General features: G+C 39.6%; 1 protein-coding gene and 1 pseudogene across 1 annotated transcript; both read left to right on the top strand.

The window, feature by feature from the left end:
* Nucleotides 1-5,401, top strand: LOC110041024 (uncharacterized; annotated as a pseudogene).
* Nucleotides 5,402-8,212: 2,811 nt separating this feature from the next.
* Nucleotides 8,213-12,073, top strand: LOC149118644 (adenosine receptor A2a-like). Its single transcript, XM_089298835.1, has one exon. It carries the CDS (start codon nt 10,790-10,792, stop codon nt 11,783-11,785), a length of 996 nt encoding a protein of 331 aa, XP_089154961.1. The 5' UTR covers nt 8,213-10,789; the 3' UTR covers nt 11,786-12,073.
* Nucleotides 12,074-16,582: the final 4,509 nt, after the last annotated feature.

The raw sequence follows: 16,582 nt of genomic DNA, 5'->3' as shown, positions 1-16,582 counted from the left end.
GAGGTCAGCAGTACCACTTCATAGCGGAGCTCCGGCGGCACAAAGGGCCGCCAAGCGGAGCCCCATACTCATAGGAAAGAAAAGAAAACCCATGAATGGATTTTCCCATGGTTATAATGGCTAGCGGTGTCTTGTGAGCGCGTACGCACGACGGCGGCGACGGCGGAGTTACCCAAGATGGTGGCTATACTCCAACTAAAAGGTTGAAAGAGATATGCAGCCTTGGTTTATAACGTCCTTAGAACCAATTGAAAGGCTGACCGGACGGCTGAAAAGGGTAAATTTAATGCCCAATATTTCGGTTAGACAGTACTAACCTTCTTCAGGGGCTAAACTGAAGCTAAGTAGATATGGATAAAACGGTTACAAAATTTTAAATAATACTTAATGAAATATGTGACATGATTAGTCGACAAAAATAGAAAAAAAGGAAACGTGTACTAAAGCGGATACATAAAAAATAGATTAAATTTAACCCAGAAGGTTCAAGGGTCTTGCCCTTGGAGATCAGGAATGTTTCTCTTGCCTTGCGAATAGCGTCCTTATTTGAGTTGATGAGTTCGAGAGGAACGAGTTCTATGTTGTCCATAGAATGGGCAGGAAGGGTAAAGTGATCTGAAACGGCGGTGGGTTGATTAATGTGTCGTTGTATGATGTTTTTTTCGATTGCGCGTCTGTACTCACCAAAGCTGTCGCTGAGATGACGTTTACTCTCGCCTATGTATTGAACGTTGCATTTGTTGCACTGTATCATATAAACGAGATTGGAAGAAGAGCTGGTGATGTGATGTCGTATACGTCTTTGTTCGTCGGTAGAGAAAAAATTGTAAGACGTGGTTCCCGGTGTTATGAAAGGAGACGTTTTGCACCTATTTCTGTGACAACGGAAAGCTCCCGGGGCCTGGGGGGAGGTTGTCTGCAATGTTTGGCCCTGACCATTATGTCACGTAGGGTTTTGCAACGGCGGTATGATATACGAGGAGGAGAAGAAAATGTTGCTAGGCATCGCTGTGAAGAGCTAAGAATGTTAAGGTTGCTGGAAATGACTTGACGTATTTTCGGTAGGGCGGGATTAAATGTTACCACAAATGGAATTCTGTGGGACTCTTTTTTGATGGATGTTTCGAGTGCTCTACTGCGAGGAATTTGACGTACTTTTTCTATTGCGTCTTTAACGAAGCGGTGTTTATATCCTCTCTTAAGGACATTGCCTACTTTTGTTAGTGCGCACACGTTTTGCGCATCACGCAAGCCATGGTTTAAGCGCCACGTGCGCGTTGGGGTTGACATTGACGCAATCAACTACGCTATCAAATAAGCGACTAAGGCCCGGTTCATACGTCGCATTTCTGCCGAGTCGAATTCAATTCAATTAAGTGCGGCAGAAATACGACTGCTGATTTATACGTCGAATTTCTGCCGAATTTAATTCGTTAAATTGATACATCCGTGTATGTCGGTCAGCGGGAAAATTTTACAAAGGGTACGTAACTATCCATTATGGCGGACCAAGATACTCAACGGAGGCTTTTTATTTTGCAAAAAATTATTGAAGGAAGGCGAAGGAGGAGGCTGACAATGCAACAGTATATGCTGCATTGTCTTCAGCAAAAGCATAGGTCAATAATTCAACTTTTGCTGTTGATTGTGCTCATTTTGTCCCGTGAAAATGCAACACGAGTTTACCGATCCTGTCGCCGACTGCCAAGAAGTACAGGTTGGCGGGACATTGTTTGGCACCAGTACTCGGATGCTAAGTTTAAAAAGTTGTCCAGAGTACCAAGAGCAACGTTCCTGTTTATTCTCAGTCGTATCGAAGATGACCTAGAACGAGAGACAGTCACTGAAGAACCTATATCAACAGCTTTCCGGTTAGCAATCTGTTTGTACCGCCTTGATAGAGGCGACTATTACTACACCATTGCGGAGATGACTGGTCTGGGGGTGTCAACCGTATGCGGTGTAGTTAGTGAAGTGTGTAGGGCAATTGTTGATAATTTATGGAAAGACTGCGTGCAACAACATTTCCCAACAAGTGAAGCACAGTACAAGGAGAAGGTTTTAGACATTGAGCAATTGTGGCAGTTTCCATATGCCTGGGGCGCAATCGATGGATATCATTTACCTTTAAAGTGTCTTGCTGGTGGTGCAGAATCGCGAAAAGAATACCATAACTTTAAAAGCTTTTATTCGATTATACTTATGGCTATTGTTGATGCTAAATATAGATTCATTTGGGCTAGTTGTGGGTTCCCAGGGAATTCTCATAATTTTTCAGTCTACTGAACGTTGGGAAGATATTGCAGAGAGAGAGAGATAATACCTAGTCTAGGTAGAAATGTTAATGGAGTAACTGTCTCACCTGTTATCCAGGGAGACTCTGCTTTTTTTATTTAGAACATGGTTATGAAACCATTTATAAATGCTGTACTTACTCCCCAACAACGGTTTTTCAACTATAGGTTAAGTAGAGGGCGAATGGTGACAGAAGGAGCATACGGGCAACTTAAAGGCAGGTGGAGAAGTCTTCTTGGAAAATGTGAAAGCAGACCAGAGGAGGTCAAATTGACTTCATTAGCCTGCATTGTTCTCCATAATGTTTGTCTTGACAGAGGTGACCCTATTTCAAAAAAGCTTGATCTGACAAGAGATCCTTCCACAGGAGAATTAAGGGATAGACCAACAATACGAAGACTTCTACAAATGAGGAACTGCCCAAAGATAAGGGACACTTGCCCACAGACAACCCGCATTCGAAATGCTCTTGTAGAAAAGTTTTGGAGAGAGCAAGAGGGACATGGGTTATGTTAGATTTTTCTTGCCGATATTAAGTTGTTCAAAACATTTTAACCCCAGAATTGCTCAATTAGGATAGTTAATTATGTTTGGACACCAAAAAAGCCTTTTTTTGTTCATCTTGAGTCTGTCTCTTGATCATTGTTATTTACACTGATTACCTGTTAAAGGATTTAACGCTGTTCTTCCTCGGCAGTCATCCGTTGTTTTTATTTGGCCGAGGCTTTTTTAAAGTAATTAATGACATCAAGTTTTTGTTTTGGTTTGATAGCAGCAAAGTTATGGGATCTCTCAAATTTGAGATATTTACTTGGAGCAAACCTTGCCAGCCTTCAGCTTTCATGTTATTGAGGGAAATAGTTTACGTTTTTTTGTTATCTCAACTAATGTTACAATGTTGAATGGTTGTAACAAATTTATTCCATTTTCATATCCCCTTAGTAATGGACCGGGAGGCGCGGTGGCCTCATGGTTAGTACGCTCGTCTCCGGATCGAGCTGTCCGGGTTCGAGCCCTGGCCGGGGACATTGTGTTGTTTTCTTGGGCAAGACACTTTACTCTCACAGTGCCTCTCTCCACCCAGGTGTATAAATGGGTACCGGCGAACTTAATGCTGGGGGTAACCCTGCGATGGACTAGCATCCCATCCTGGGGGGAGTAGAAATACTCCCAGTCGCTTCATGCTACAGAAACCGGGATAAGCTCCGGCCTGATGGGCCACTTGGCTCGCATGCAGACTTTTAATAATGGATCATATTGGTATTCTCGGTATTGGATTGGAACTCGTGAGCCTGTTGCAAGCTAGTTCCAGTCCAATACGTCGAATGCAAATGCGGCCTATTTACTTATACCTTTGTAATGAAGAAGGTTTTTTTGAAAAATGTCAAGGGGCAACAAAGAAAAATGTTCATTGTTTTCACTCCCAAGTAATTTGACAGCATCTGAAGATTAATCTTACTGACTGCATGATAGTAAATAGTAGCTATGGTAATTATTGCCATTGCCAAATAATATTTTGATAAATGCATGTTGGTTGTTATGTCATTTTGCAATTTTAATGTCATTTTACTGGGTCCCTGGGAGGGGGGGGAGGGATATTACAGATTTTGTGACGGGAAGGTACAATTTAGAACAAATTAATACTTAAGATAATCCCTAGGGCTTCAGGCAAAACCCAAATGAATTCCCTGTTCTAGAATTAAGCCCCCAAAACATCCTATTCTGAGGTTTTACATCATCTTTGTGAACATCCTGAAAAATCCCTCTGATTGTTTTAATCAAAAAATCCTGAAGTCATGAATTTGAAACTCCCCCAAATCAGTTTTATTTTTAAACACCTTGCCATTTAAATCTGAAGTGTGAGTCCCTCCATCCCACCTCTGGGTGCATTTCTCATTGTATACATACATCTTAACAATGGCACAATATAAATAATTTCAAGACATATGACATATGCAAAGAGAGAGCATGCATAAAACACTACAATTTGAGTGGGCATTGCACTGGTAACAGCAAGGCACCTTTTTAATTTATAAATATTAGTATAAAACAATGGTACAAAGTAACTGTTCTTCAGTTAAACAAGTCTGTAAAAGGCAGTTCAGTAATAAAAACATTCTTCTGTTTCACTTGGTTATAACATAAGCTTCTGGTATATATTACTTTCTGAAATATCAAGTTGCGAAAATGCAAAATACAGGGCTTGGCCATTATGCCATTGTAACCTACTTCAAAATCTATCCCTCAACAAATCATTAAAGAAAGTTATGTTTTACAAACCAAATGATAGGAGGAAACAAGAAAAATAAATTGTCTTGTTGCTTATAATCTCAAAGGCTGTGGTAAGTTCGCCAAGTTGGGTAGGTATCTGCCTCATCGCCCCTGGGTTGTTGATACATTTCACTTGATGCATGGAGACTGTAGTATGGAAGTCTTTCAGTACCAGCCATCACTGAACCTGTGGGCTGATGGTACATATGACTTGGCCCAGGGGAATTCAGTGCAGGAAGATCATTCGTCGACATACCTTCACTTTGAGCAGTGAAATAAGGAGTAAATTCTTGACTCCCAGTACCAGACATAAACAATTGAAAGAGTCGCATTTCATGATCTCTGGCTCGTTCGTTTTCTTCCTGAAAAAATTTCCGAAGGTCAGCAGTAGTGTCCTGTTGGGACATACCTTTCAGAACCTCGACCACAGATGTCAGAACGTCTTCCTTCTTTTTCTTTTCCTTGGATCTTTTTCTGGGGACAAAGTTTTTTGCCTTCGTCCTCTGAACTGGTTTCAGTACTCACCGAACTCGAGGCATTGCGACTGAAGGAAGGCTCCTCTGCAAGCTCTGGGTCGCAAGAATCTCTTGACTGAACCAAGGAAAATAACTGGTTGAACCATGGCCCATAGTCACGTTGTTCTTGAATTCTTTTAACACCAGTCGTCGTCGTGATAGTCAGCGCAAGTTTTTTGCAATCGGTTATACAACGTTTAAATTTTGTTCGCGTTTGTCCAGTCGAGTAGGGAAAATTACTCGAGCCTGTATATCGCTTCTCGACTTCCTTCTGCACTTTACAATACACTTCATTGTTTTTGGTGTTTTTGGAGTTGGTGCATGAAAATAAGCTTCCTAGCAAAGTTGTCGTTGGAGCATTTAACATCTACCCAGTCGGCAACGTGACTGTCTTGCCACTGCGCTTTTCTGACCAGTCTCTTCTTTTTTTTTTCCGGCGGGACCAAATTTTCCTCATTCTCAGAAAAAGAGAGAAATTCTTCTGAATCTGACGTTTGCGGCGCACAATTCGCTCTCCATAACGCCATCTTTGATAGCCAGCCTCAGTCTACGCATGCTTAATACGTTAACATAATGTATGAGATTGGACTCGGCAGAAATTCGGCGTTTGAATCGGTGTCGCGTTTCTGTCGGATAATGCGACAAGACTAGTCGAACGTGCGGCAGAAATGCGGCAGCCGATTCAGACGTCGAATTTCTGCCGAATTTAATTGGTTGAATTGAATTCGACACGGCAGAAATGCGGCGTATGAACCGGGCGTAAAATGAAAGCAAAACGTTTCTACTGTGACCAAGTCAAGTTAAATGGACCTGTAGTTAAACCAGGAATGCCAAAATAGCAGCATATCGCTAACCACTAACTGTTAACGTCTTCCAGCTGAAAACCTAGCTGTAATCTGTCGAAAATTATACTGAAATCCAAATGTAAACATGTACCTGCAGATGGCATAAGGTGCGCGCAAAACAAGTGCGAGATACGCAAATATCCTACTTACTGGGGATGTGACAGCAAAAAATGTACGGGCACCGTAAAAGTTTTAAAAAAAGATGAATAACTTTAAAAAACGCGTGGTTACCCCTACATTTTATGTTATGAAACGGAAGTGGCAAACCTATTCAACACGTCATAAATTTCTGGTTGTGAGCAAAAGGTATTTAGACTGTATTTTAACTGATCCAGAGGAAGGGTGTCAGAGACGCTAAGAGCGCTGTTGCAACGATTTTGTCATTAAAAACGTACCAAAAATGGTTTTTATGTTACCATTTGCCGTGTAGTTTAAAGATCCTTTTAAATGTGTTTGCTTTTCTGTATGTAAAGGCGAATTCTAAGGAAATCTGTGAAGAAATATCATTTCCTTCTTTTTTCAGAAAAATGCTGATGTCAGCATTTTTGTTGAGGTTCAAGGCTGATTATCTCGAAAGAATGCGTGACTACCCACATTTTTCTTAGTGGATTCCAATAGCCCTTGCAAAGGTCTACTTTTCCCACGTGGTCCTAACCTGGCGCAAAACCCTTTGTATTTTGTAGGCACCGTCCTTAATGAGGTGAGTTGTGAGTGCACCAGAGCGTGTATTGAAGAACTCATCTCTTGAACAAATTCTTCTCAATCGTAAGGCCGTGCTGAAGGGAATGGATTGTTTAGTGTGAGATGGATGGTAGGATGATTTAAGGAGGTGCTGATGTTTGTCTGTGGGTTTGACATAAAGGTCAGTTTCCAATCTACAGTTGAGGAGCATTACTTTTACATCGAGGAAAGGGATTTCGTTGTAGGAAAAGGAACTGGTAAACTTGATAGTAGGATGTAGATTGTTGAAGTATGTGATGAAATCATTAAGCTTATCTTCGCCATGTGTCCAGAGGAGAAATATATCGTCGATGTAACGCCACCAAATTAGGGGAGAGTGTGGAGCAGCTGTTAGGGCTTCTTGTTCAAAGATTGGCGTAAGAGGGGGCCATTTTTGTCCCCATCGCAGTTGTTGTCTATAGTGTTGTTCGTCAAAGGTGAAATTGTTATTGGTTAAGATTAACCGAATAAGATTGCAGAGTCTTGTAGTCTAGATAGTAGGATTTGTCCGTCTGTCCAGAAAATCACTGCAAGCTTGGATGTCGTCCTTGTGGGGTATGTTCGTATAAAGTGATGTTACATCAAGGGTTACAAGTAGGATACCATCGGGGAGTTGGTCGATGTTGTTGAGTTTGTTGAGGAAGTGGGTGGTGTCTTTTATGTGGGAGGGAAGTTTGGTGACTAGTGGTTGGAGATGATATTTGACGAATTGGGAAATGCGCTCTGTGGGATGGCTGTTGCTGGAGACTATAGGACGACCAGGATGACCTTGTTTGTGTATTTTTGGAATGGTATAAGAGCGCCCTGGTTTAGGACAGTTTTCTTTGAGGTACTTTACTGACTCGTCATCAATCATTTGGTCGAATTGTAAACGGGAAATGTAATCAGTTTTTGACACAGTCGTGAGTAGGTGGAGAAATGTCCTTGTCGATTTTTTCGTAGAATTGTGTCATTAAGTTGTCGGAGGCATTCATTTTCGTACCAGTCAATGTCCCTGACAACTGTACCCGAGCATTTGTCCGCGGGCTTAATGATGATGTCTTGTCGTCGGATAGGACTTTTCACGGCTCGTCTTTCTCGTTTGGTCAAATTGTCACGTACTTTTAGTTAACGTCCTTCTTTGATATTGGACATCCATGTTACGATCAATTTACACCTGCCAAAACAAGGTATCTGCTTAAAAATATCGCGGATCCGTTAACAGGATTAATCCTGATATTATAGGATATAGCGTTCTCTGGTAAAAATTCTTTAGAAGCATAACCTTTCGACAGCCGGTCTACTGTCTTCAACGGATAAAAAATTGTGATAAATTGAAACGTTGAAATTTGAATATAGAGAGTAAATCGCATAAATTTAAAATTAGTGCACGTACAAAGAATCTTCAGAAGAATGCTAACAGTTTTTGTTTAAAAGAATGTTGTTTTGTCTCGGGAGTGGGCATGAGTTTTCATCAGCCTCAGCAGTTTTTCCGTGTACCATAATTCCAGTGTCTTTCTGGTGGGATTAGGGCTTACCACAAGTTGCTCGAGGTTTCTCAAAAAGTTGCCCGAAATTTTTCAAAAGTTGCTCCAAAAAAAGTCAAAAGTTGCTTTTTGTAACGAAAGTTGCTCAAAAGTTGCGAAAAAAACAAAAGCGTTTTTTGTCTCTCTCTTCTTTTATTTGGTCTGATAAAAATATGCAATCTGTACAAGTAAAATTTCTAAATATTTTTTGCATTGTAACCAGCGTCGCTAAATAAATTTTTTCACAATACGATGGTCGCTTTTGTCGATGATTGTGGAGTTGTCAATGTCAATCACGTGGTTAAAAGTCCATGCATGTTTAGTATCTGACCATATCGCGGGCTCAAGTTTAGAGCTTATCGAGGTCACGTGGTTGTTTTGAAGTTGACCGCTGACCAAGTGCTGGTTTTCGATTGGATCCCAGGCTCATGTCAGGTTAACTTGTTGTAAACAGGGCCGGGTTGTTCGAAAGCCGGTTAACGCTAACCCAGGATTAAAAGTTAACTGAAGTATAAATTTGTCTTGTAGTCAATTGTTTTTCACTGCTTTTTGGCCAAATGATATAGAGAAAACCTCATCGCAAAGTTGCAAAAATCAAATGAAAATTCTCGCTTATCCTGGGTTAGCTTAATCGGGCTTTGAACAACCTGACCCAGTAGCTCCGCTTTTAGGCTTGGCTAAAGCTATATATTATCCATAAATTATCACTGCGAGGAAGCCGTATTTAATTTTGTCTATTTATGAAACACTGTGTGTTTCATAAATTGGTGAATTGGTAGGGCATCTCGAAAGATAAAAAGAGTAAAAAATGCACTGGTGAGTTTTCCTTTAGAGATGTTCTTGTCAAAATCGAAAATAAAAAGGAGATGTCAATATCTAAGATTAAATAATTTCCCAAATATGAAACTCGTACTCGGCAAACGGGCGAGTGATCGACGATTTGTACTCGCCCGACGCTTTTGACACTCGCCTTGGCGAGCGGGCGAGCGCTGATTTCCGCTGATAAATTTAAAGATAAAGGCAAAATCCTTCAAAAATATCAATCGTAGTTACCAACATGAAAGTTATATTGAAGTAAGTTGCGCAAAGTTTCAGCTTGGAGGGTATAAGGGCTTTAGTTTGTTTCGTTTTTCACTGTTTGTTTCAGGTCTTCCTGAGTACTATATTGCCTCAATCTCAAGCGACATTAACAATTGAGACAGCTTTGACCAAAAGCTCTCTGAATTCTGTTGATTTTACAACCATTTATGCGGCTTTGCTTTAGAGTTTAAGAGATTGTTTGACTCTTTTGCCGGATGGTTTGTTTGTCATTTGTCGGAAACTCGTCTTCTGCTGCATCTGTTTGATATCAAGAAAAGCTAAGTGCCTTTCACTATTGTTTCCATATAAACAATCTATTTGCAAATGACCAATATGGCAATATTACAACTTGAACACACCTATCTTAGAATCCCACTTTTTTAGAGAACTAAACGAAGGAAAATAAAGTAACAAAATTACAGGCAGAGGAAAACCACCGTGTAGTAAAATAACGATAAATGATGCCGGGAGTTTCGACATTCTTGTAGTATTCAGTGTCCCCGTAGAATTCTTAGCTTGACTGAACTGTAATTGCACAGACGATTGCTGGCTCTAATTGTCTTGGTTGCTGTAGGGGGTAGATTTACAATGTTCTGATTGCCTTCAGGAAGCATTGACGTTGTAGCAGTAAAGTTTCTTTGGAGGAATTGTTAGTTTCCCAGCTGGCTTCTTAGCGAGGTATAGAAACTTCCAGTTTCAGCGAAAGAGTTGGTTGCAGTCTTTATTGGTTGAAATACATCCCGTCAGCCACGTTGACTTTGAATAGCTACTCATCTTAAAAGCTCCTACCTTTATCATTTTGTTTTATCAGCGCTTGTGCAGTTTAGAGCATCTTTCGTCATAATACCGGATGTTTAACTGTAAAATCATGATCTAATTCACTTTTACTTCAAAGTTGCCGCAATTCTGCCCATGTAGCTAAATATTAGAGCGACATATCACACAATGACTTTAACTAAAGGGAAATCCAATGTCTTACACACCGTCATGCTGGTAACTATGATTGTAATCTTGAGAACATTGTACCTTTGTTTTTTCATTTATCGTAAGTGAAGCTGAATTTGAAAATAGTCATTACGAGAAATCCATGTCAATATCAACTTTACTTCTTACGCAATATGAATGTTCAAAAAGATGCGGGGATTCGGTTGAAATATCTTCGAATTGAACAAGTTTTGCGTTCTTGGACTAAACTAAGAAGACCCAACTTATATCATCACCACGCTTCAAATATTTACTGGAAATAAAAATGTAAAACGCACAAAACGTATGATTTCTTCTGGGACTTGGCAACTGCTCAAAAACAAAAAGGTAAAACTGACATTTCCAACGGAAGCTTCTTTCCTTTGAGAGCGACATTCGATAGAATCCGATGTCAGTGCATAATACACTTGCGCTTTGATGATGCGGCGCTTCCTTCTGAAGTAATGTGTAATCAGTGAGATCATCTGACAGGTGTATTTTCGTCGATTACGTATTACGAGTTACAAGAAAACTGCACAGGTAAGATCACAAAACCGAATTCGTGCAACGCCCATTTTAAGTTCTTACCTCGGAAATGGCTGCCGTCGCGAGCCATTTTAATTTCTGGAACACGACAAGCGAAGGGGCTTTACTTTTGACATGGCTGCGAGACAAACATGCGAAGACGCTTTCTGCAGTAATCGTTGCTGTTGGTATGATAGCTTTCCCGTTCATCGTGTTTGGAAATTCGTTGATCGTTTTGTCAGTTTGGAAAGACCCTTTGAAGAAACGTCGGTCATTGCCTCCTAACTTTATTCTCCTATCAGTGGCGATTGCCGACCTTCTGGTTGGTTTTGTGGCTTGTCCATCGACTGTTTACTGGCACTGGGCTGTATTCCACAGTGACGATCGATCGCATCTGCCATTGTTAGTCAGTTATACCCTAGTGAATGTCAGTGTTGGCCACATTTTCTTGCTGACAGTCGACAGATTTTTTGCCCTGTTGACTCCACTTCACTACAAAGTGAAAGTAACAAACAAGCGAGTTAGCATTGCCGATGCTACCTGCTGGATCTATTTTTTGTTATTTGGATGTGCGTTTGGCCTATCACAGGAATATTACACTGTTATGGGAGCGATGTACAACATACAAATCTTTGCCATCTTTTTGTCTATTTTGGTCCTGTACGTGGTGATCTTGTGTGTATTTCACAGATATTCTAAAGAAACAGAACTAACGGACCAATCAACAGCCAATCGTCAGGTGATTTTGGAGAGAGAGAGAAATGTCTGGAAGGGAACTGCTATTGTCATCTGTGCATTTCTTCTCTGCTTCTTACCATGGTTCATATCCCAGTTAATAGCATTATTCTGCCTACCATGTCACCTTAATTTATGGTTGCTGTTGCTTTTTAATGCATTGTTCGTTATTTTAATGTATGTAAACTCCGGATTAAATCCGTTTTTGTGTGCATGGAAGCTTCCAAAGTATCGAGATACATTCAAGCACTTGCTGAAAAAGCGAACTTGTTGCCGTGGCAATCAAGACAGACGAGTTATCGAAAACTGTGTTCATGAGACAAGGCTGTAATAAAAATAACTCCCAGATAAGTATTTTAAATCGTTGACACGCTTTGCATTGAAAGTGAATTGTGATCTTGATATCGATTCATTTGAGAGAGCAAGGATGAGAAGTTTGCCACTATTTGCGGCCTGCACCACATACGCCCAACTATGAATAATGAAAATTAACGTTTTCTGAGAAGAAATTATAAGATTGCCTTCAGACCAACGTATATCAGCAACTAAGGATATTTGACATATATACATTTCGCCGATAAAAGTAAAATATAAAACTTTAAGGTAAAAAGCTGTTAAAATCATGAGTCTTAACGTTTTCGATCTGTTTGATCATCATCAGATCATCACTCTGATGATGATCAAACAGATCGAAAACGTTAAGACTCATGATTTTAACAGCTTTTTACCTTAAAGTTTTATATTTTAAGAATATTTGGTTCAGGAAACTATTCCAGAACCTGAAAGAAGCTTAAAACAGAACGTTTTAAGTTGTTCAGCTCTATTTTCCCTAAGCAGTGAGATATATTTCGTAATTGTAAGTTTAGTTTCTGTTGAAAGAGATCCTCGGTCATGTTCTGTTTAGATAATTCTGACAGGCGATGCAAGGTGAAGTTAGTCAGATGTTCGTTTTCCTAGAACTTTGTAGACAAGTAATTTGACTTGTAGTTATTGAAATGACCATTTGGAAAAAAATGGGAAAGTGACGTTTTAGATTAAAGCCGAAATTTATTTTTGGTAATGTTCGGGACATACACGTTTAACGCAAAATATTTTTAATTTTATTTCTTAGGCAAAGGACGGCAATTTGAGAATTACTATAACCGTAATGACACTTTTAGAGTGTAACCGAGCAGGAAAACAACAAGGTGGTTCAAAGTGCAGCTATGAATCGAATAGACCCTTTGCATAAATGGCGGCGGTATTTAAATAACAATACTTATACATCCTAAGCCTCACAACCATGTGAAAAATCCTTTGTCTGGAAACGTAAGAACGAGACTAAGGATGTATAAAGTATTGTTATTCAAATTTGGGCGCCATTTATGCAAAGGATCTATATAATTAGGGTAATTATATTAAGGATAATAATTGAATTGAAATTTATATGACGCAAATTTCATTAAAAAAAATAATAAATAAAAACTTAAAAAAAGGACTAAAAAACTAAAACCTGTTCCACAACTGTTCTACTGAGAGAAAGAAGAACACTGCGTTTGACGACTAAGATTGTCGTGGCTGGTTTATGAACGGCCAATCGGACATCCAAAACTGGGACATTCAAATCAAAGGAAAGTTCTCCTTGACTGAGGAAACATGACGGATTTTGTGCACGTTGTAAATTCTCTCATCATTACCTGCAGTCATTGTTATTCTCGCTTACAAGAAGAACCGTTTTGTCGAGTATTATATCGAGAGGCCTCGGCTTTGGAGAATGGGCAACCACTACCTGGGTCACGACGTTAAATAAATTATTACTATTACTATATTATTCTAATAATATTCTTGTAATCAATTGCATGCTGTTTTGTCAGATTTATCCCCTTTTTTCCCCTCCCTGGTCGTTTTCTGTGCGTGTTTGGTGCGTGTTTGGTGCGAGAATGGGCAACCACTACCTGGGTCACGACGTTAAATAAATTATTACTATTACTATATTATTCTAATAATATTCTTGTAATCAATTGCATGCTGTTTTGTCAGATTTATCCCCTTTTTTTCCCTCCCTGGTCGTTTTCTGTGCGTGTTTGGTGCGTGTGGTGTGGTGGGAACGTTGCAGACGATGAAGCCCGCGTTCTTCATGTTCTTCGTCTCTGCTCTGCAGCAGCGCAGGGGACGACACAGTGAGGACGTTCCAGAAAAGTATTTTGAAGCTCAGATTTTTTAAAACCTTTTTACTGCCCTAAGGAAACGAGTAAGTCACTTGATTTTAAGCTTTTAGGGGGCACCGCTGCCGTTTCTAAGGTAAGTTTTGTGAAAGAATACCCTGATTTCGAAAACGCCCCGCCCCCTCCCCCCTTTAAATCAGTATGGACATAGTTAGTAGAGGAGACCTACTAACTATGGTATGGATGCCATTTATAGTTAATAGTATCGGCGTTAATTAGTTGCTGGAGGCTGCTCCCATAGAAAAGTCCATTTAGGGGAAACTGGTGGCCTCCCTTCAAGTTTTTATAATCTCTCAACAAACAACAACCTTTATTACACCCCAGAGTAAGAAATAATTTATTACCATGTTATAGATTAAAAACGAAAACGATAGGGTTGCTGGCTGCCCGAAATAACTTGAGAATTAAAAATGCCAGGCAGCCAGTAAAGCTCTCCATAATGCTAGAAAAATTTCACAGCAAGTGAAAAAGTTTTTTTGAATACATGACGTAGCATGACGTTGCAATTTGAATTGTGCACAAACAATTGCCGCGAACGTCATTTAATTGATGTAGTAACAAATCTGTAGGAGATATGGAAAGGTAAACGAGACTAATATCACTGACAATCTGTTTAAAAATTGTCAAGACATGCCTTTTCTGTGACTCTTTACTGTCGACTCTCACAGTACCTATCTCAACCGAATTGTAGTTGTGAGTACTGGCTTGGGCAACCTGAAACAGGCGGTCTACGCTGTCCGGAAGCATTCTAGGCAAAATATCATCAGCCTCCGGTTGTGTTATGCCCTAGGGGAAAAAAGGCTTTGAGTTCAAAATAGCCACAAAGCGTCAATTCAACAAGAAAACTACCAATATATGTTACCTTCAATAACAGTACGTTTCATCACTTGGCTTGAGAAGCAGCGAATATCATTTGCCTCGAACACAATAAACAGACGAGCTCGATGTCGAAGTTATGTCACTGTGTCACGAAGGTGTTGAAAGTTGAAGGCCTCAAGTTGAAACTTCTTGGGTGGAAAAATCTAGTATGCCAGCAGCAAATTCAAAGGGCTACGATGGTTTACCAGTCTCTGCACGGGTTGGCTCCAGAATATCTAAGTTCTAAATTCGAGAGGCGAAAAACCACATATAACCTAAGGGACTCTGAGAATAAACTAAATGTTCTATTGCCACGCACAAACTGTTATAAAAATAGCTTTAGCTAAAGTTGCGCCATTCTTTGGAACAGTCTTCCTTGCGACTTAAGGGAAGCAGAGTTCCTGAGGCAGTTTAAACGCCTACTCAAAGGAGATGTATGAGGCACGCCATTCGTGGAAGCAGCTTTTTAATTTAATTATTTTTATTATATTTATATTAGATATTAGGATTTGAATATATTTGTAGTGTTAGCTGACGAAATTTTACCGTGTTGAAATAAAGGTTATGTATGCACGTAACATGACAAGCGAACAAGCTTTACAGGACGCATGATGAGGCCTAGAAAATGTGAGGCTACTCTCAGCTGTTCTGTCGATAGTAACGTCATTAATAATCGTGTTTTTAAAATTGTATAACTAGCAGTTTGCAAAAATTCCCTCAAGGAACTTCGATCATCGCCTTTCAACTTCATGTCAACGTCTATGGCTATCGCAGATATATACTCGTTAGTTTAGCAGTTTGTCCAGTTACGTCCTACTGGGATTGGGTGATATGCATCGACGAAAGATCGCCTTTGATCTTTCAAGGAAAAAGACCTCTTGCCGTTGTGACTTCACTTCATCAACGAGTCTAAATTACAAGTAAAAGAGTGCTCGTCGCTAGCTGTATTTGCTGGATCTATCTCTTGGTATTTGGATGTGCATTTCTCATGTTGCGGGACTTCTTCGCCATAATGGGTGCTGCCCGAATTTTCTTCGCCTCCTGGCATCGTAGACGGTTTACGTTGTTGACGATGGACACAGAGTTAAAAAACGCTGCCACCATGTATCAACATCCCAAGAGGGACGTTGTAAAACTCAGAAGAACAGCTTTTAATACAAAATTAGCACATTCTCATACATTCATGCACAATCTTATACATGCTATTACAAGAGTAAATCAGCACATTATCACACAATCATGACCGTATTCTTCTTTACAGTTTCTACAGCCACGATGCAGAGGAAACGAGCCTCCTGGTTCCAAACTCTTTCTACGCTTTTTTTCTGTCTAATTTTATTGTTTTTTCACTCTTACCTGTCGAGCCCAAAGACCAAAGCGCATTCGACGCTAAACGAAAAACAAGGGGATGGTTGCTGATTAAAATAATAATAATGATTCATTAAAAATAATGATTCATCAACAAGAAGCACGTTCAGAAAAGAAAAAAACAAAATCCGTTATTAAATCTAACTCTCCTCCAAAGAAACCGTTGTATTTAAATAGCGTTTAATGCACTTTCACAGATGATGATATAATTTCCATAGATGATGTATTTTCACAAACGTTTATACAGGTTAATACAGAAAGCAAAATTAATCCCTTAACTTAAATTCATACAGACAGCCATACAATATATATGACAATTAAGGGTTAAAAAGCAATCTAAACAAATATAATTTTCATAGATGACGTATTTTCACAGATGTTAGCTGTTTACACAGGTTAATACAGAAAGCAAAATTAATCCCTTAACTTAAATTCATACAGGCAGCCATACAATATATATGACAATGAAGGACTAAAAAGCAATCTAAACAAATAAACTACTTAATACGTAAAATAAGCTAGTTAAATTATGAACTTCTGCAAGATAACATGCGTATTTCAGGAGAGGGTCAGTCGATGTGTTAAGTCTGGTCTGGGAAAACTGATTGGTCGGTTTTGCCGTGAGGTTATTGGCTGTAATACGTATTTAACGTATGCAACAGTGTTTAGTCACTACTAGATGCCTCTAATGTTAGCCG

The sequence above is a fragment of the Orbicella faveolata genome, unplaced genomic scaffold (assembly GCF_042242905.1).
Source record: "Orbicella faveolata isolate gen_17 unplaced genomic scaffold, um_ofav_v1 contig_1, whole genome shotgun sequence".
NCBI lineage: Eukaryota > Metazoa > Cnidaria > Anthozoa > Scleractinia > Merulinidae > Orbicella > Orbicella faveolata.
The sequence above is the reverse complement of the archived record's forward strand: the minus strand, read 5'-3'. Positions and strand labels throughout refer to the sequence as shown.

Excerpts from the sequence above, each read along its gene's own strand:
- LOC149118644 (XM_089298835.1), top strand. The coding sequence starts at position 10,790 with ATGGCTGCCGTCGCGAGCCATTTTAATTTCTGGAACACGACAAGCGAA.